The sequence below is a fragment of the Chrysemys picta genome, unplaced genomic scaffold (assembly GCF_011386835.1).
Source record: "Chrysemys picta bellii isolate R12L10 unplaced genomic scaffold, ASM1138683v2 scaf819, whole genome shotgun sequence".
In the NCBI taxonomy this organism is placed as follows: Eukaryota; Metazoa; Chordata; order Testudines; family Emydidae; genus Chrysemys; species Chrysemys picta.
In genome coordinates this window covers 1-21339 of record NW_027053526.1, presented here as the reverse complement: position 1 = coordinate 21339, position 21339 = coordinate 1, and the positions used below count along the sequence as shown (strand labels likewise).

The 21339-nt window shown below is 48.8% G+C and overlaps 1 protein-coding gene across 6 annotated transcripts; it reads right to left on the bottom strand.

The window, feature by feature from the left end:
• Window positions 1-356: 356 nt before the first annotated feature.
• LOC135979416 (class I histocompatibility antigen, F10 alpha chain-like) lies at window positions 357-18951 on the bottom strand. 6 transcript variants are annotated; one of them, XM_065579783.1, is made up of 7 exons: window positions 17608-18931; window positions 17068-17343; window positions 15169-15444; window positions 13312-13413; window positions 12867-12899; window positions 1913-1954; window positions 357-1407 (listed from the first exon to the last, which is right to left on the bottom strand). In XM_065579783.1, the coding sequence occupies exons 2-7, from the start codon at window positions 17225-17227 to the stop codon at window positions 1403-1405; spliced, it is 618 nt and encodes a 205-aa protein (XP_065435855.1). In that variant the 5' UTR covers window positions 17228-17343; window positions 17608-18931; the 3' UTR covers window positions 357-1402. The 6 variants fall into 6 exon arrangements, with proteins under 6 accessions (XP_065435855.1, XP_065435856.1, XP_065435852.1 ...); XM_065579779.1 differs by lacking the exon at window positions 357-1407 and adding an exon at window positions 1417-1735 and having other exon boundaries at window positions 17608-18946; XM_065579781.1 differs by lacking the exons at window positions 357-1407; window positions 1913-1954 and adding exons at window positions 6729-7132; window positions 7408-7456 and having other exon boundaries at window positions 17608-18948.
• Window positions 18952-21339: the final 2388 nt, after the last annotated feature.

Genomic DNA, 21339 nt, shown 5'->3' with positions numbered 1-21339 from the left:
TAAGTTACAAAGTGTCCAGGCCATGGTCTGGGGTCCAGGCTGCTAGACTGGGTCACACCTGGTCCTCTGCAACAAGAGACACCCCTCCTCCCACCTTGGTTAGACATGCAGCACATGGGGGAAACTGAGGCACACACAGTATACATACGCAACAATAGGAAAATATCCCACTTAGTCACATAGGTTACCTAGAGAGGATGTGGAATCCCCATCATTGGAGGTTTTTAAGAACAGGCTGGACAAACATCTGTCAGGGTGTGACAGATTTATGTTATCAAGCTGCCAGAGACCTTAGGTGATCAGTCTAAGGCAGCGGGATTTTTAGAGGTGGAGATGAAGAGAGCACACCAAGTAACTAAGTTTAAAGTTTTATTAAGGGTCTCCCATTCGCTGACCTTCACAGTCTCCCTCGTTTTCGCAGCCCCTGCAGTTTCTGTTCTGCGAGTCTCCTTTCTTATGGCAGGGCAGGGTTGGCAGGGCAGGGTTGGAAGCTCGGCTCCCCTCTTTCTTGGCAGGTAGCAGAGAATCTGTTGTGTGCAGTGACCTTGGGCTGGAGTCAACCTCTTATCTTCAGGCCTAGCTGGAGTGTCAAGTTAACCCGTTCCCTTGTCTCTCTCTCCCTCCTTTGGCCTCCTGAAACCTGCAAAGGAACCTTCCATTCCCCACTCACTCACACCTTTAACCCTTCCCAGAATACTGCACCAGCGTTAGCAACATACAATACTGATCTGCCTTCCCAGGGGACTTGAGGGAGAGGGCCATTGGGGTGTGACAAGGGATGGTCTTGGTTTACTTGGTCTTGCCAGTGACCTCTTGAGGTCCCTTCTAGCCCAGCATTTCTATGGCTCTACAAATGGTGAACAGGCCATTAGAGGCACTTATAAACTAAATGCAGACACTTATGCCTGTCCAACAGACTTCCTCCGCTGATGATAGCAACAGTGCTACCAGCTGTGAGTAGACCAGGCCATTTACCATGTTACAATCATGAAATTCTACAGAAAAAAAATAGGTCCCCCACCATATACACACAAGCAGTTACTGCTCACATATCTAGCATACCGTACAGAGTGTGCAAACAGCACTGCGCAGCGTAGAGCATTGAGTGCACACACTAAATGCTAGCAAATACTAAACTCTTACTAAAAGAGTTTTTATCCATTAACATTTTGGAAATTATTTTGTGCAAATAAAACATTATTACAGAAAACTATTACATCTAAAAGGTAAAACGTGGTTCAGTGAGCAGATAAATGAGGCCAGAAATCCCACACGGGACACTCCAAGTGCCAGAGAAAAGCTGGGAGAGGTTGATTGGCTCTTGTAGGGAGACAGAGCAGAGCTCATCCATCTTCCTCTCTGGGGTCCCCTCAGGTTGTGGCACAGACTCCAACAGGCTCTGTTAAGCTGCAGAAGTTAAACACAGGCAACGTCTATTAAAGGGAACCTGCCATAATGGATGGTCACCCTAGTGGCTCCATGTTTAGTGGACAAAATCTCTAACCCCGCCGACAAAGCTTTTAGCTCCAGTGTCAGAGATCTGTGTTCCTGGAGCCTCAGCTGCTGGGCTCTGTCCCTCCTGCAGGTTCACTGGAGACTGTTCTCTGAAGCAGCTGGATTTATCATTACAAATCTCACCCAATGCTCTATCAGCAGCCACAGAGAAACCCCTCTCACTAGAGTCTTTCACACCTAAATTCATCGCAGAGAAAACAAGGGGGATTTGGCTGCAAACCTGTGTGAATAAAAGGGAAATAAGAGATCCAGAACTCCCCTGTTCTGCTCCGTGGGGCTGGTTTGCTAGAGGGGCCGGGCCAGTGAGACTCAGGGTCCAATGATTTGGACTAGGTGTCTCTCTCCAGAGGCCTCAGTGAGAGCAGTGAAGCCCCAGGCTAGAGCCCCCCTCACTTACCCTTGGCAGATCTGTCAGAGCCACTAGATCCTTGGTCACTTGCTGTGCAGAGGAGGAGGAGAAGAGAGAGTATATTAGCATCTCTCACAAGGCAGGGCTTCAGCGTAGTTAGTAGATACGGGGGACTCTTATCCAAAGGGAACAGTCATCACCTTACTCTTCCCTAGCAGTGAGGTGGTTGGTGCACAGATCAGTCTACAATGCAGTTGCCCTGGATTTCCACTATTCACATGCAAAAAACATTACCATTGTACGAGGTCAGCACTGACTTGTGCTTTTCACGTCTCTTCAGAATGGAAGCACTGAACACTCAACAGTCAAAGGCTAGCAAACTAAGAAATGCTGGGCTATGGATACTCAGGCCAAACAACCTCAACTCTGCCCCCTTCGGTCTGTGCCCAAATGGGTCCTTCAAGCAGACCACAGACTTCACCCTCACACCCTGCCAATCGACAGCAATTCCCGCCTTAATCAATGGCGCTGCACAGAACAGTGTGGATGGCATGAAGAGGAATGCTGATTGGGGTGGTGCTGGGCACACAGACAAGGGTGAGTTTGGTTTGGCCTGGTGCTGGTCTATTCCCTGTTCCTATTCCCAGACCCACTGGGGCAGAGTTCGAGTTGCGTGGGAAGCATCATTCTACCTCGGCATATCCTGGTTTGCCAACCTTTGACTTCTGGGAATTCAACACTCTCAGGACACAGGGAGCCTAGGGCAGGGCTGAGCACCTGCAACCTTAACTCCACGTTAACAAAGTTCTTGCATGTGAATTTCCGTTGTTCTGGAGTAAAGAGGAGAAGCGAGGGAGGCACGACTCAGGGCCAACTGTAGGAGGAAGGGGGGTGCTCCGAGGAGGTTGTGTTGGCACTTCTCAAACCCCCTCAGGTACCCGCTGGAGACACCCCTGAGAGGGTAAAGGGAGAGCTGGACGGCTACACCCTAGCAGGGCCCGGCAGATCTACGCATTTTATACTGACTCTTGGTGCCAGGCATTAGATGGCCTCTGAGACAGTCCATCATTTATGTAAATATTTCCCATAGTTTTAGTCTTGGTCTTGTCCCTAAAGCTAATTGCCGGAAACAACTGAGGAGGGGATTTGAACTCGTGGTCCTCGAGGTGACAGCTTGGTGCCGATCTGACGTCAATGGAAAGACGCCCATTGGCTTCAACAGGCTTTGGATCAGGCCCAGACTTCACAAGCACCAAACCAACTTTCAGGTAAGTCAAAAGAAGTGTAACATTAAAAGCAGGTCAGACACCTTCAGGGTCACATTCAGCCACACACAGCACAGCTCTAGGGGGATAATAATTCTGCCCAACACCACCGTATACATTCCTGACCATCGCCTTCTCTGCACTAGAAAAATTGGGACCCATCCCCGCAAGCAATGCAATTCCACCAGTGATAGCAAAGGTGGAGCAATTGAGGAGATGGGGTTCAGGTGTTTTTAACCACTGCATCATCTAGACTTCCTCTGAGCAAGGTTACAGAACATGTCTCTACAGCCACTCTACACTACTGAAGACGACCTCTGCTGGGAAAATAACAAAGCAGGGCAGATTATCCAACAAGTTCTTGGAATGTATTGGAGACATTTTTTTCTTTCAGAAGGTGGAGAAAGCTACTAGGGGAGAGGCTGTTCTAGATTTAACTTTGACAAATAGGGAGGAACTGGTTGAGAATTTGAAAGTGGAAGGCAGCTTGGGTGAAAGTGATCATGAAATGACAGAATTCATGATTCTAAAGAATGGTAGGAGGGAAAACAACACAATAAAATAATGGATTTCAAGAAGACAGACTTTAGCAAACTCAGGGAGTTGCTAGGTAAGATCCCGTGGGAAGCAAGTCTAAGGGGAAAAACAGTTCAGAAGAGTTGGAAAGTTCTCAAAGAGACATTATCAAGCGCACAGGTGCAAACTATCCCACTGCACAGGAAAGCAATGAAGGTTGGCAAGAGACCACACTGGCTTAAACCAGGAGATCTTCAATGATCTAAAAATCAAAAGAGAGTCCTACACAAAGTGGAAACTAGGTCAAATTACAAAGGATAACTGTAAACAAATAACGCAAGTATGTAGGGACAAAATCAGAAAGGTCAAGGTACAAAACGAGATCAAACTAGCTAGAGACATAAAGGGTAACAACAAAACATTCTACAAATACATTAGCAGCAAGAGGAAGACCAAGGATAGGGTAGGCCCATTAGTCAATGAGGAAAGAAAGACAATAACAGAACATGGGAGGATAGGTTGATACGCTGGAGGGTAGGGATAGGATACAGAGGGACCTAGACAAATTAGAGGATTGGGCCAAAAGAAATAAGATGAGGTTCAACAAGGACAAGTGCAGAGTCCTGCACTTAGGACGGAAGAATCCCATGCACTGCTACAGACTAGGGACCGACTGGCTAAGCAGCAGTTCTGCAGAAAAGGACCTAGGGGTTACAGTGGACAAAAAGCTGAATATGAGTCAACTGTGTGCAATACGAGTCAGCAGTGTGCCCTTGTTTCCAAGAAGGCTAATGGCATCTTGGGTTGTATCAGTAGGGGCATTTCCCGCAGACTGAGGGACGTGATCATTCCCCTCTATTCGACATTGGTGAGGCCTCATCTGGAGTACTGTGTCCAGTTTTGGGCCCCACACTACAAGAAGGATGTGGAAAAATTGGAAAGAGTCCAGCGGAGGGCAACAAAAATGATTAGGGGGCTGGAGCACATGACTTATAAGGAGAGGCTGAGGGAACTGGGATTGTTTAGCCTGCAGAAGAGAAGAATGAGGGGGGATTTGATAGCTGCTTTCAACTATCTGAAAGGGGGTTCCAAAGAGGATGGACCTACATGGTTCTCAGTGGTAGAAGATGACAGAACAAGGAGTAATGGTCTCAAGTTGCAGAGAGGGAGGTTTAGGTGGATATTAGGAACAACTTTTTCACTAGGAGGGTGGTGAAGAAGTGGAATGGGTTACCTAGGGAGGTGGTGGAATCTCCTTCCTTAGTGGTTTTTAAGGTCAGGCTTGACAAAGCCCTGGCTGGGATGATTTAGTTGGGGTTGGTCCTGCTTTGAGCAGGGGGTAGGAGTAGATGACCTCCCGAGGTCCCTTCCAACCCTGAGATTCTATGATTCTATGTGAAAATGGGGAAAGGGCTAAATGACTTTTTTGTTTCAATTTTCACCATAAGGTTTTATAGCGATTGGAGGTCGAGCATAGTGAACACCAGTGAAATTGAGGTAGAATCTGAGGCTAACGTAGGGAAAGAACAAGTTAAAAATGATTTAGACAAGTTAGATATCTTCAAGTCACCAAGGCCTGATAAAAGGCATCCTAGAATACTCAAGGAACTGACAGAGCAGATATCTGAACCAGTATCTTTGAAAAGTCATGGAAGATGGCAGAGAGGACTGGAAGAGGGGAAACATAGTGCCAATCTATAAAAAGGGGATTAGGCACAACCCGAAGAATTACAGACCAGTCAGTTTAACTTCAGTACCCAGAAAGATAATGGGGCAAATAATGAAGCAATCAATTTGCAAACACCTAGAAGATAATAAGGTGATAGTAACAGTCAGCCTGGATTTGTCAAGAACAAATTGTGTAAAACTAACCTGATAGCTTTCTTTGATAGGGTAACAAGCCTTGTGTATGGGAGGAAATGGTAGATGTGGTATAACTTGATTTTAGTAAGGCTTTTGATAATGTCTCATAGGACCTTCTCATTAACAAACTAGGGAAATATAGTCTAGATGGTGCTACTATAAAGTGGGTGCAGAACTGGTTGGAAAACTGTTCCCAGAGAATAGTTATCAATAGTTCACAGTCATGTTGGAAGGGCATGACAAGTGGGGTCCCTCAGGCCTGGTCTACACTAGGGGGTTATGTTGTATTTAGCAGCGTTAACTCGAATTAACCCTGCACCCGTCCACACAACGAAGCTATTTATTTCGACATAGAGGTCTCTTTAAATCGATTTCTGTACTCCTCCCCGATGAGGGGAATAGCGCTAAATTCGACATGGCCATGTCGAATTAGGGTAGGTGTGTATGTAATTCGACGCTAAAAGCTCTGGGAGCTATCCCACAGTGCACCACTCTGTTGACGCTCTGGACAGCAGTCCGAGCTCGGATGCTCTGACCAGCCACACAGGAAAAGCCCCAGGAAAATCTGAATTCCTTTTCCTGTCTGGCCAGTTTGAATCTCATTTCCTGTTTGGACATCGTGGCGAGCTCAGCAGCACTGGCAACGATGCAGAGCTCTCCAGCAGAGGTGACCATGCAATCGCAGAATAGAAAGAGGGCCCCAGCATGGACTGATCGGGAAGTCTTGGATCTGATCGCTGTGTGGGGCGATGAGTCCGTGCTTTCGGAGCTGCGATCGAAAAAATGGAATGCCAAGATCTACGAGAAGATCTCCAAAGCCATGACGGAGAGAGGATACAGCCGGGATGCAACACAGTGCCGCGTGAAAATTAAGGAGCTGAGACAAGGGTACCAGAAGACCAAAGAGTCAAATGGACGCTCTGGATCCCAGCCCCACACATGCCGTTTCTACAAGGCACTGCATTCCGTTCTAGGTGCGGCCGCCACCACTACCACACCACTGTCCGTGGACTCTGACGATGGGGTATTGTCAACGGCCGCTTCCTCGGAGATGTTCGCGGACGGGGAAGATGAGGAAGGAGATGTGGAGGACGAGGCAGTCGACAGCGCTTTCAACGCTGATTTCCCCGACAGCCAGGGGAAATCACCCTCATGGAGATCCCCTACCAACCCTCCCAAGGTGGTAACCCAGACCGTGAATCAGGGGAAACATCAGTAGGTAAGTGTTTTAAACATTTATTTTGAACAGAATAGGAATGGTATCTTAACAATGGGTTTTTCATGATTAGTTTGCCCTAGGCGCTTTAGTTTCTAGTCCTTGCCAGTGCAGCTACTGGAAAATTCTGTCAATATGTCCGGGGATAGAGCAGAAATCCTCCTGGGACATCTCCACGAAGGTCTCCTGGAGGTATTGTGAAAGCCTTTGCATCAGGTTCCTGGGGAGAGCGGCCTTATTGCGTCCTCCATGGTAGGAAACTTTTCCGCGCCAGGCTAGCAGCAAGTACTCCGGGATCATTGCCTCGCAAAGCATGGTGGCATACGGCCCTGGTGCTTGCTGGCATTCACGCAGCATGCGGTCTGTGCCCGAAATCCTCATCAGAGTGATATCACTCATGGTGACCTGCTTTGAATTAGGGGAATGTTAGTATTGGGACTGATTGTCTGTTCCTTTACATAACTGTAACCGGCGGTTTACAGCCAAGCGGTGGAGGCATGACAGGGGCAGCATGCAGGGATCTTTCCCAGGGACAGCCGCGAGGGGGGTGGGACAGGGGCAGAGTTCACGCTGGCCGGATTGCCGGCAGCAGGAACTGGCCAATGCTAGGAGCATTGCTTGGAACGTGAAAGGAGGGCACTGCTATAAATTAAGCTTTAAGCAGCCAAAAGTCTACGGCTTACCATGTCCGCCTGCTAGCCGAATTCCGTTGTCCGGCCCCGCTTGTGTGATCTGTAAAGCAAGACCCCAGGCACTCAATGGGAAGGCCGAAAATTCGACCTTGTACTGAGTGCGCATGTGATAGGTGCTGTGCATGGTCTTGTTCACAGAGAAAGACTATATTCATTGTTCGCAAAATTGTATCTTTCTGAGGAATTCACTCCCTTTTTCCCATCCCACAGCTGCGAGTGTCTCACGAGCTACCCCGGCATCCCCCTCCCAGAGGCTGGCGCAGATCAGGCGACGAAAGAGAAGGATACGGGACGAGATGTTCTCAGAACTTATGGGCTGCTCCCGAGCCGAGGCGGCACAGCAGACCCAGTGGAGGGAGAACATGTTGCGATACCAGCGATCACACAGCGAATGGGAGGACAGGTGGCGGCAGGAAGACCAGCAGGCAACTCAAACGCTGCTTGGACTAATGAGGGAGCAAACGGACACGCTCCGGCGCCTTGTAGACGCCCACTGGTGAGAACACTTTAACCTGTCTGGTCATTCAGTGACAGACCTGCGGGTGGCTATATTACAACAGAAAAACTTCAAAAACAGACTCCAACGAGAAACTGCTGAGCTAGAATTGATATGCAAACTAGACACAATCAACGCCGGTTTGAATAAGGACTGGGAATGGCTGAGCCATTACAGACATTGAATCTGTCTCCCCTTGTAAGTATTCTCACACTTGTTATCTAACTGTCTGTCTGTACTGGGCTAGCTTGATTATCACTTCAAAAGTTTTTTTTCTCTTAATTAATTGGCCTCTCAGAGGTGGTAAGACAACTCCCACCTGTTTATGCTCTCTGTATGTGTGTATATATATCTCCTCAATATATGTTCCATTCTATATGCATCCGAAGAAGTGGGCTGTAGTCCACGAAAGCTTATGCTCTAATAAATTTGTTAGTCTCTAAGGTGCCACAAGTCCTCCTGTTCTTCTTTTTTCAAAGATTTTATAAGTCTTTTCTTTCACTCCAAGCACCTCACCCAAGCCCCTGTCCCAGTTTCATCCCCTAACTGTGTAGTTCTTAATAAAAAATACGTTTCTGTTAATTACTGTTTCCATCATGTTCTTTTAAAGGAGAGTATCAGAGGGGTAGCCGTGTTAGTCTGAATCTGTAAAAAGCAACAGAGGGTCCTGTGGCACCTTTAAGACTAACAGAAGTATTGGGAGCATAAGCTTTTGTGGGTAAGAACCTCACTTCTTCAAATGCAAGTAATGTAAATCTCCAGAGGCAGGTATAAATCAGTATGGAGATAACGAGGTTAGTTCAATCAGGGAGGGTGAGGTGCTCTGCTAGCAGTTGAGGTGTGAACACCAAGGGAGGAGAAACTGCTTCTGTAGTTGGATAGCCATTCACAGTCTTTGTTTCATCCTGATCTGATGGAGTCAAATTTGCAAATGAACTGGAGCTCAGCAGTTTCTCTTTGGAGTCTGGTCCTGAAGATTCCAAGTCTTACCCACGAAAGCTTATGCTCCCAATACTTCTGTTAGTCTTAAAGGTGCCACAGGACCCTCTGTTGCTTTTTACAGATTCAGACTAACACGGCTACCCCTCTGATACTTGACACCATGCAAGGCACTTCATTTAGCCGTATGGAATGGAAATCTATCAACCTCATGAAGAAACTTGCACAAATACAGACAGATATCATCTTCCTTTTCAAATGCAAACGGATGGACATCATACCAAATGGACTGAAGGTGAAAAATCCATTGCTATCTACATACTGCACAGACCACAGTGAGAGATTATGCCATACACTATCAAAGAAACTGAGGAACAAAAAAACTTCAACATTAAGTGGGTAAAGAAACCGTGGCAGGTGCAGCTTCTGTTTAAACAAACTTAATAGTCACAGGTTACCCTGCTCACTGTGGAACCTAGCTTTCAAAGCTTCCCGGATGCACAGCGCGTCCCGCTGGGCTCTTCTAGTCGCCCGGCTGTCTGGCTGGGCATAATCAGCAGCCAGGCGATTTGCCTCAACCTCCCACCCCTCCATAAACGTCTCCCCCTTGCTCTCACAGAGATTGTGGAGCACACAGCAAGCTGCAATAACAATGGGGATATTGGTTTCGCTGAGATCAGAGTGAGTCAGTAAGCTTCTTCATCTCCCGCCTTCAGACGTCTAAAAGCACACTCCACCACCATTCTGCACTTGCTCAGCCGGTAGTTGAAGAGTTCTTTTTCACTGTCCAGGGCACCTGTATAGGGCTTCATGAGCCAGGGCATTAGCGGGTAGGCTGGGTCCCCGAGGATCACTATAGGCATCTCCACATCCCCAACAGTTATTTTGTGGTCTGGGAAGTAAATACCTTCCTGCAGCCGTCTAAACAGACCAGAGTTCCTGAAAACGCGAGCATCATGAACCTTGCCCGGCCATCCGACATTGATGTTGGTAAAACGTCCCCTATGGTCCACCAGTGCTTGCAGCACCATTGAAAAGTAGCCCTTTCGGTTAATGTACTGGCTGGCCTGGTGAGCCGGTCCCAGGATAGGGATGTGAGTTCCACGTATAGCCCCACCACAGTTTGGGAATCCCATCGCGGCGAAGCCATCTATGATCACCTGCACGTTTCCCAGGGTCACTACCTTTGAAAGCAGTAGCTCAACGATTGCGTTGGCTACTTGCATCACAGCAACCCCCACGGTAGATTTACCCACGCCAAAGTGATTCGCGACTGACCGGTAACTGTCTGGCGTTGCAAGCTTCCAGAGGGCTATGGCCACTCGCTTCTGGACAGTCAAGGCTGCTCGCATCCGGGTGTCCTGGCGCTTCAGGGCAGGGGACAGCAACTCACAAAGTTCCAGGAAAGTTCCCTCACGCATCCGAAAGTTTCGCAGCCACTGTGATTCATCCCAGACCTGCAGCACTATGCGGTCCCACCAGTCTGTGCTTGTTTCCCGGGCCCAGAATCGCTGTTCCACACCATCAACATGACCCATTGCCACCATGATGTCCACGGCGCGGGGTCCCGTGCTTTGCGAGAGGTCTGTGCCCCTCTCAGACTTAATGTCCTCACTGCGCTGCCGTAGCCTCCTCGCCCGATTTCTCAGCATCTGCCTTTGAAAAAGGTGGATGATAAGGTGCGAGGTGTTGACAACGGCCATAACTGTAGCGATGATCGCAGCAGGCTCCATGCTCACAGTACTGTGGCGTCCGCGCTATCAATCACCAGAAAAGTGCGCGAACTGATCGCCCGCCGGCGCTTTCAGGGAGGGAGGGCGGGAGTGAGGGTTGAATGATGACAGTTACCCAAAACCACCCTTGACGCATTTTTTGCCCCAGCAGGCATTGGGGGCTCGACCCAGAATTCCAATGGGCAGCGGGGACTACAGGAACTGTGGGATAGCTGCCCACAGTGCACCGCTTCCAATGTCAACGCTTGCCCCGTTAGTGTGGACTCACAAAGTCGAATTACTGTCCTTAGTGTGGATACACACGTTTGACTTTGTAATATCGGTTCCACAAATTCGCTTTAAGTAAAATCGAACTACTCTCGTAGTGTAGACATACCCTCAGGGATCAGTTCTGGGTCTGGTTCTGTTCAATGGCTTCATCAAGGGTTTAGATAATGGCATAGAGAGTACATTTATTAAGATTGTGGCGATACTAAGCAGGAAGGGGTTGCAAATGCTTTGGAGGACAGGATTAAAATTCAAAATGATCTGGACAAACTGGAGAAACAGTCTGAAGTAAATAGGATGAAATTCAATATGGACAAATGTAAATTACCCCACTTAGGAAGAAACCATCAATTGCACACATCAAAATTGGGAAATGACGCCTAGGAAGAAGTACCACAGAAAGGAATCTGGGGTCATAGTGGATCACAAGCTAAATATGAATCAACCGTGTAACACGGTTGCAAAAAAAGGCAACATCATTCTGGGATGATTAGCCCGAGTGTTGTAAGCAAGACACAAGGAGTAATTCTTCCTCTCTACTCTGTGCTGATTAGGCCTGAACTGGAGTATTGTGCCCAGGAAGGATGTGGACACATTGGAGAAAGTCCACGGGAGAGCAATACGAATGATTAAAGATCTAGAAAACATGACCTATAAGGAAAGATCGAAAGAATTGGGTTTGTTTAGTCACAGAAGAGAAGACAGAGAGGGGACATGATAACAGTTTGCAAGTACATAAAAGGTTGTTACAAGGAGGAGGGGAAAAATTGTATTCATCAACTTCTGAGGACAGGACAAGAAGCAATGGGCTTAAATTGCAACAAGGGAGGTTTAGGTTGGACATTAGGGAAAAAAATCTTGTCAGGATGGTTAAGCACTGGAATAAATTGCCTAGAGAGGTTGTGGAATCTCTCTCATTGGAGGTTTTAAGAGCAGGTTAGTCAGGGATGGTCTATATCAGAGGTCTTAAAACATGCGGCCTGTGGGGCTAGTTCCTGCAGCCTGCAAATCTCCCCGTGGCCCACTCCCCACCCCCTCCAGGCCAGGGGTGGGCAAACTATAGCCCCCGTGGCGCCGCAAGCCCCGCGCCGCTCCCTGAAGCGGCCGGCACCACATCCCTGTGGTGGCAGGGAGTGGGGGTGGGGGCAGAGGGCTCTGTGCGTTGCCCTCCCTTCCAGGCACCGCCCCTCCGCAGCGCCCATTGGCCGGGAACGGGGAACAGTGGCCAATGGGAGCTTTGGGGGAGGTATCTGGAGGAGCAGCAAGGCCAGTGCATGGAGCCCTGTGGCCCCTTCCCTAGGGGCCGCAGACATGTGGTTCCGGCTGCTTCCCGGAGTGGCGCTGAACTGGACAGGCAGGCAGGCAGGGAGCCTGTCCTGGCCCCGGAGCTGCTCTACGTAAGCGGCGCTGGGCCAGAGCCCGCAGCCTAAACTCCTCCTGCACCCCAACTCCCTTCCCTGAGCCCCCTGCCGCACCCTGCACCCCAACTCCCTGCCCTGAGCCCTGGCCACACCCCGCACCCCTCCTGCACCCCCTAGGAGCAGGGAGGGGGTGGAGTTAGGGTGGGGAATTCAAGGAAAGGGGTTGGAATGGGGGCAGGGAAGGGGTGGGAAAGGCAGGGAAGGGGCGGGGCCTAATAGAAGGGGCAGAGTTGGGGCAGGGCTGGGGGCAACAGGGGAGGGGTGTCAGTGATGCGGCCCTCGGGCCAATGCACTAGTCCTCATGTGGCCCTCGTGGTCATTTGAGTTTGAGATCCCTGGTCTAGATAATATCTAGTCCTGCCTTGAGTGCAGGGAACTGGACTAGATGTCCTCTCGAGGTCCCTTCCTGTTCTAGGATTCTATGGTACTAGAGCAATAGTTGGAGATTTCCCGAAAAGCCTCACTGTAGACAAGGTCTATGAGTGGGAGCGAGGATCTCCTGTCAGTGGCTCCAGGCTAAAATCCACAAGCATATACTGATGGCTGTTCAGAGATGGTCACTTGAAAAGAGGCGATGGGTCTCTTGTCACTTACCCTGAGCTACAGCGTAGCCGTCTCCCGTCCTCCCTGCAGAGAGAAGGCAAATTTCAGTGAATGCCGCTCCCGAGATAGGAACCGACTCCGATCTGTGTCCACAGCTCAGAAACAGGGCCCCTGGCCCAGCACAGACCCCTGGCGCCAGTAATGGACTCAAGGTCCCAGGCGCTCACGATCGGCAGGAGAGAAAGACACGAGACAGTTTCCAAAGATCTCAGTCCACTGGCTGCTGGGCTCGCTGGAAAACCAAGCCTCATATAAACTGTAACCCGCACCAAGGTTCTGGGTCTGGCCCTCCGGCAGCTCCCATGGGGGTCATTAGCTCAGTCCCGCAATGGGACAGTCACACAGTACTGACACTGGCTCCTGTATTGCTGTTGGCCTTAGGTAGGTGTGCAGGGCCCGGCAAGTCCAGGAAATGCCCCCAACCCAGCCACTTTACCTGGGCATTGCTTTTTCCAGAAGAATACTCCGATTATAACACCAATCAGGACAGCTGCAGTGATAACTCCAGCCACAATGGGAATCAGACTATTATTTGGTTCTGAAATGGAATGGAGAGAATGAGCAATGGGGAAAAATCCCCCACTAAAACCCCCCTTTCATCCCAGTGCAGGGATCAGTCAGTCAGCTCCCCAGATAAGGGCTGAATCCTGCAACCATCCACCCCTTCCAATGCAGCCACCATGCACCTACCAGGCATTATACCCCACCACAGAAAGTCCTGGACACTAGACCCAGCCTCTACCACTTCAATTCATAATAAATATTTAGCACTTAAAATAGAAGACTTTTATAACATTAATCAATCTTCATAAACCTAATTATTAGAGAGAATTAATGTCAGTATCGTCCCTAAACGGGAAAGGGGGAACACTTGCTGAAGATCACACAGAATCAGTGAAAGAGCCAGGAATAGACCCCAGGAATCCTGACTTCCAGCCCCTCCTCCTCTAACCCACCTGCCCCCACTCCCCTTCCAGGAGTCCTGGCTCCCAGCCCCTAACTCCCCCTTGACCACCCTGACTTTCATGACTAATGGAACACAGTCCCATTGTGTGATTCTGGTGACAAACTGGAAACTGACCTCAAAGCTCTGGATTTCCCTGCCATGAATATAGTTAGACACTATGCGTGTTTTTTGAGGGGGCAGGAAGTGAAGAGGGGACGATAGAGATATTTTAATACTGTTCTTGGTTTATATGAACCTGTTAAACCCCAAGTTCTGTATACACTTTAAGTTTCATTAATCAGCTTCTCCTGTTGTCTGAAAGATCCACATAATAATACAGCAAAAAGAAAAATATTTCTAAGAGAATAAGGAAATGTGGTTTATGACACAAAAATTGGCAGGGGACGTAGTAGCAGGATTATGATGTGAAACCATCTGTTGACTAGATTTCCAGTGCAGGCTGCCCTTTTAGAAATTGTTTGCACTTCCAAATGCTGCATTTTTCCACATCCCAATTAACCAAGCAAAAAGATGGGTAATAAATTCTCTCTCGACTTCCTTGTGCTAGGGGCATAGGAGACTCTCCCCCGATGCAGGGCTCTAATCTGCCTCCTCGCTCCATTCCAAGGCCAGACCCTCTCTTCCAGCATCACTGCACACAGAAACAAGCTGCTCCCAACATTAAACCTCTACCTCTGGCCACACGGGCCCATAGAGTCGTGTTTCTGAGAACCTGCTGAATCCTAGGACTAGAAGGGACCTCGAGAGCTTATCTAGTCCCGTCCCCTGCACTCATGGCAGGACCACGAGTGCATGAAGTTGAGAACGGGCTGGAAGCTGAAGCAAGACCAACTCTGTCTGGAAATAAGGGGCAGATTTGAGCTTCTCCTGGGATGTGATAAATTCTCCATCCCTTGGAGACTACATCTGGAATGGAAATCTCTTTCTGAAGGATCAGCGCTAGTTTGCCCACAGATGACCAGACTGTGATTCCCCCCTGCCCTGGACTAGGCAGGAGCTCAGATCAGATGATTAGAATGGTCCCTTCAGGCCTTAATGTCTCGTTGTTAATCTTCTCCCTTCAGAGACACTGTATTGCTGAGATGTATCCAACAGCCCCAGAGGCAGCAAACTGGAGAGCAAGACATGAGCCCCAGGCACTGTGGGTCCCAGCTCTAGCACAAGAACTTGACTGCAGGGGGACAGAGCCAAAGAGGACAGGGCCTCACAGACCCTGAGGAAAGTCCAGCTTCAGCCTATAAATCCGAATGAGAATTTTTCAGGGGTTGAGTTTAATGGATTCCCCCTCTCCCACTAGGAAAACAGACAAACACACAAACTCCTTACCCCAGGAGACAGAGAGTGGCTCTAACAGGCTTTCATGCTCCACGTGACATGAAAAATGGGCTTTGATCTTGGGATCAATCTCCATTGTCGCCCAGGTCTGGTAGGTCCCATCCCCATTGGGTAGGATGCCTTCAGAGTAGGTCTCCTGCTGTCTGCTCTCCCCATTTTTCAGCCAGGTCACGGTGATGTCCCGGGGGTAGAATCCACTGACCTTACAGGAGAGGGTGGTGAGGCCGTCATGAGATGACCTGTCGCTCACTCTAGCTGTTGGACACACTGGGAAAAAGAAGAAACTCAAGTTAGGTGTTTTCAAGCTCTAATCCAGGCAGCATTTTCTAGAGCTTTGCAGCATGAAATTCTGAGACCCGAGCAGTGGGAGAGGATGAGAGTCCATGAGACAGAATCCCTCTGATGAGAGAGAACCACCATGTTAGAGGATTTGTGTGCCAAATTCACAGCATCAGCAACGGTGAATCCTGAATCCAGGTCCCTGACCTGGCCTCTGCTCCAAACCACAGAGACACAAATACCTTGACAGGTTTCACTAAACTCCAGATACAGGTGTCAATCACATGCTAGGTTTGTACCCATCTCCTCTCAGTCCCTGGATTTGAAAGAGAGAAGAATCTTGCCCTGGCCAGGGAGCAAAAACTGGACTGGATAAACTGACCAATTAGAGACGGAAAGGGCCCATTAAACAAAAAGTGACACACAGTGCAAAATTGCCCCTCAAACGAGCTAATATGAATTGGCTAATTTCTTGTAGGTTGTTACCAAATCTATTTACCCCAATATTATGGATTTCAAAAGGAATTATGCTAATGTTGAAAAATCAGTTTCCCAGCCCCCTGGCACTGAAATACACATTACAATGCTGTGTATGGATTTTTCTTGTTGGCATTTGTAAAGATGGCAAAGGACAAGATAATGTTCTGCTGAGGTTTGTGAGAGAAATAAGCAATTAGTATAATTGTTGCAAAAAACTGGGTAGAAATTTCAAGTAACCTTGAACAGCAAGTGCAAACTGTTTGGGAAGGGAAAGATCAGGGTGTGTAATGATGCTAACTAATCTGGGAAATGTGTGTATATGGTAACAGACAAGGTACATAAACGGGTAATAGTGAGTTAACATTTTGAAGCAGGCTGTCCTCCTGAGTTGGAGTGTTAAAGCATTTAACCTCTTCCCTTCTATGTTTGTGATTAATCTTTAACTAAAAAGCTGGTAATAAATTTGAGTGTGATTATCTGGTATCTTATTGATAAAAGAATCGAAAAGTAAGTATGAAAGTGTTGCAGCAAAGGTAGGTTTTGACGGGGAAAACTTTAAGGACAAGGGGAGCCTTCTTCCAGGTTAGTATGGGGAGGGCAATTCCACATGTAGGGAATGACATGGAAGGAAGCACATAAATGACTGTAGGAGAAGTTTGGCAACAAGGACAAAGCTACCATCATTGATGGAACACGGGCTGGGGGCAACACAAGAAATATGATGGTACAGACAGTGAATGGGGAAGAATTACATGGTGAATGAAGCTGGTGTCCATAGAAGTGGCACTTCCATAATTAAGCAAAGTGCTCTAACATGCACAAGTACAGATTGCCTTGATAACGGCTGTGTCACATCAGAGGAAGAGGTAGAATTTGTGATGTGAAGTTGCGCTCATTTGGTCAAGTGGCTCTGGAGATGCAGCTTCTCTACAGTGAACTGCTTTTAACATTTTCAATTTCTTATCTTTTTTTCCAGCAGAACTGATGGGGAAGGGGTTGTTTCCCCACCTATCCCTGGTGCAAGGTTCGCTGAATATCCCCCTACCCACCTGCTCCAGTTTGGAACTGGGGCTGGGGAATGGAGATGTAGCCAGTAGTGTCCCCCTAGGTGGGGCTTGTCCCTCACCTTACCTTTCCTCTGTAGAGTCTCCTTCCCGTACTCTAGAGCACTCCTTAGCCAGGAAATACAATTCCCCTCCACGTAGCGTTTCCACTGCTGGTTGTCATTTACTTCAGCCTCCCATCTCCTCTTGGTGATCTGAGCCCCAATATCTGCTGCTACCCAAGTCATGGTCTCCTTATCGAAGGTAAGAAAGTCTTGTCCGTCATATGAATCCTGGTAAAACCCCTGAATGCTGTTGTCTTCCCGGAGATCACAGCCGTATATCGTCTGGATGATGTGAAACCCTGAAACACAGCTGAGGGTCAGAAGCAGTCTCTCTCTGAAAATCTCACCAAGAGCCCACTGCAGGTAGCCCAGTGGTGGTTCTTCTTGCTACTGGGCCCTCCCTCCCCTGAGAAATGGGGTTCCCACTTATGCTGTTGGGTCCTACACCCTCCCAGCTCCTTTCAGGAGGGAACCCAAACCCACAGGGGGCACCCTCTCCATCTGTTGGGTCTTGTACACTAAAGAGCCCCCACTGCAGAGAGCTCACAACCTTCAAGGAGTACCTCACTGCTGCTTGTTCTTGTATGTTCCCTGCAGGAGGAGCAGGGTGGCACAATCCCAAAGGGAGTACTCCGGATATTGCAGGGATCTATCCCCTCCAGCTCTCTTCTGCTCTCTGAGGATCCCCCCAGTTCTCGTAGTCAGGGTCATTCTGGAGAAGAGAGGGAGTTCAGGGTGTCTGTACCCCACTCTCTTCTGCTCTGGTTGTATTAACTTTGCAGGGTCCTCAGGATCACTTGGTCCCCCACCTCCGTCATTGACAGTACCCTCATTCCCCTGTGAGGAGGGGGTACAGGTCTGTCCCCCACACTAACCTCTGCTCTGGTTTAATGACCTCACAGAATGCCCAGGGTCACTCTGTTTCCCTGCCCCATCTTCTCCGTGCCCCCAACTCAGTCTAGGAATGGCAAAGAACCAACTTCATATGCTTGGCCTCTTTTTCACATGGCCACTGTCTCAAGGTGATTCCCTGTGAGGATCAGGCCACTGACGGCCCTTAGTTCAGCTAGCCACCATTTTCCTACAGATAGGCTAATCTTCACAACGGCCCCCATCTCGCACACAACCAAGAGCAGACTCAGTTAATGGAGCCACCCCTGGGCTGATAGGAGGCAGGGAGGGAGACTGGGGGGGAGGGAAGGGGGATGGGGACAGGAAGGAGAATTTAGGGGAGCGGGAGAGAGGCTGTGGTGAACAGAGAACACTGCGGGGATCACGAGGAAGACTGAAACGTGGGGAAAGGATCAGACCCCTAGCTTGGCAAACTGGGTAGAATGTTGGGGCACAAAAATAACTCACACAGGGTCCCAAATATTTTCACCCCTCCCTCACCCTGCATTAGATACATCGAGGTAAATGCCAAGATTTTCAGCAATGACTAGTGATTTTGGGTGCCTAACTGAGACCCTTTAAAGGGGCCTGATCAGAAAGTGGGAGCACCCGGCCTCTGAACATCAGACACCCAAAAATCACTAATCACTTGTGGAAAACATTAAAAGTAACAACAGCTACAGAAAGGTTAGTAACCATTTTTTCTTCTTCAACTGTTTGCACATGTCCCTTCCACGTTCGGGGACTCCCAAGCAATACCATAAGAGGTGGGCTCGGAGTTCATGGACACATGGATTACAATACTGCCCAACCAAAACCAGTGGCATCTCTCACTGAGTGGGTAATGGCGTAGTTGGAAGAAAAAGTATGTATTGACGCCCAGGTCGCTGCTCTGCAAATGTCCTGGATCAGGCCTGGGCCATGAACGCCACTGAGGAAGCTTGTGCTCTCACAGAATGGGCCGCAAGGAAGGCAGGTGGTGGGACACCTGCCTCCTCGTAGCACATGTGAATGCACAATGTAATCCACAATGAAATTCTCTGAGCCAAAAGGGGTAGGGTTTTCATCCTATCAGAGCGGTGTGAATTTATGGATCAGTTTAGGACACCTGCCTAACATCCAGAGGGTGGAGATGTCATTCCTCCCTATTCTTGTGCGGCTTGAGGAAGGGAATGGGCAGGAAAATACCCTGATTACTATGAAACTCCAAGATTACCTTTGGGAGGAACACGGGGTGGCGGCAACGTTGTACCTTGTTGCAGTAGCGTAGCCGAGTTGGGGGGGGAGCAGGGGGAGCGGCCGCTCCCCCACTGAGCAGAAGCTGTGCCCTTTTTGTGCTCCGATGCCTTTTGCTCCTGCACTACTGACTGAGTGGAGCATTTTTTTTTGCTCCCAGCGCCTTTTTTTCTCCCGACACTTTTTGCTCCCGGTGCCTTTTTTTAGCTCCGCTCCCCGTGCTCTTAACCTGGCTACGCCACTGCCTTGTCGTTAAAGAACACTGTATATGGAGGTTTTGACATAAGAGCTCTAATCTCCGAGACCCTCCTGACTGAGGTAATTGCTACCAGAAAAGCGACCTTCTAGGAAAGGTCCAACAGAGGGCACAATGCTAGAGGTTCAAAGGGAGGCCCCGTGAGCTCTGACAGGACCAGGTTTAAGTCTCCCAGGGGGATGTTGTCAAGGCTGATTCCCCACTCTGGCATTTCGAGTGCAGAAGGTGGGAGCCTGCAAGGACTCGAAAAATTAATACTGGCCACTCCAGCCTGGTAATGCTGCCACCACCCAAGTGAAAATCTGCCTTTTGCCAATCCAGAAGAACTCTCTTGGGAAGTTTTTCTGGGGCCCCTCGGCTTTTCCACCCCTTCTTCGGGAAAGCCAAGAAAGGAAACAAAAGAAAAGGAGAACCCAGCGGTTGTATTAGCTGATTAATATATGCACTACCTCTTTACTTCATAAGACACAGAAATCCAGTCATGTTCTTACAAAAAGGAAATTTTATTTAAAAAAAAGAAAGAAAACACCCTTGGAAAACTTAGGTTATTGCTAGATCTTAAAAGAGCAACTGCAAGGATTAATCACCAAGAGTAGCTTTCTTGGGATCCAGTTTAAAGGTTACAACATTTTACCTTCTTTGTTTTAATAAAATCCTTCTTTTAAGAACCTGACTGTTTTCTATGGTTTTAAAACCCCGGGAGTGGATTGTTAGATCACTGTGTAACCAATTGGTTAGGAGATTATTCTCAAGCTTCACAGGAAAGGGGGTGTACAGGCTTGAGAGGGTATTTTGGGGGGAAGGGGAACTTCAAGTGGTTCCTTTCCCGGATTCCTGTTTAAAACACTTGATGGTGGCAGTGAGAGAAGCATTTCTCAGGGTGCAGGGAATTTTGTACCTTGGGGGTTTTAACCTAAGCTGGTAGAAAAAGCTTAGGAGCTCTTCATGCGGGTCCCCACATCTGTACCCTAGAGTTTAGAGTGGGGAGGGAACCCTGACAACTTCCATATCGGTGGTTCCAAATGAGTAGTTTCTAGGTATGATCCTGATGATTTTTCATACCTGGCCCAGAGCTTTTTACGGCATAAGTACTGCCCTGTCCCTCTGCAGCCAAGAGAACAAAAGACCCACACACCCAGCACTTTTCCCCACTTTGAGAGGGTACAGCTTCCTTACTGGTTCCCCTGGTCAGGTGCCAACTCATTTTAAGCTTACCTCTTAACTCTTTACAGGTAAGGCAGTTAGGGTACAGCTGCTAAGGAGGATTCTATAGCTACTGAATGGTTGGGGTGCTACCCCCACTCATTTATCACAGATGGGTTCCCAGATTTGTAGGTACAGCCTTTCAAAGCCCTCGAGGAAGGGAATGGACATTTCATGTGAAAAACCTGACTGACCACCCAGCAGGGGTAGAATGCGGAGATCGCTCCTAGGTGTACCTTAACGGATAAAATCGCTAGACCTGGCTGTTCCCAGACGGTTCTGGAGTATCTGCTTCATCTGAAAGATGACTCAGTGGGTGAGGAGGCAGGGGTGCCAGAACAGGGGGACCAAGGGGCCATGGCCCTGCCACTTTAGCAGCAGGTGAGAGCGGGGGGAGGGGAAGGGGAGGAGTGGGCAGAGCCTGAGAAGAAGTGAAGCGGGGGGGAGGGGAAGAGGTGGAGTCACAGTTTCAGCACCGGTGGCCCCCACACTCATAGGGAGATTCTGGCACCCCGGTGAGAGGCCTTGCAGGGTAGACCAAATGGAGAAACGCTTCCACTTGGCAAGGTAAGTAATTGGATTCCTACTGCCTAGCAAGACCTAGCAGACCTGCTCCGAACAGGCCAGTTCTGCAGGTTTAAACATGGACCTGTCAAGCAGATGGAGCATTTGGCCGCGAACTTGCGAGATCAGGTCCAGAAGGGGAGGG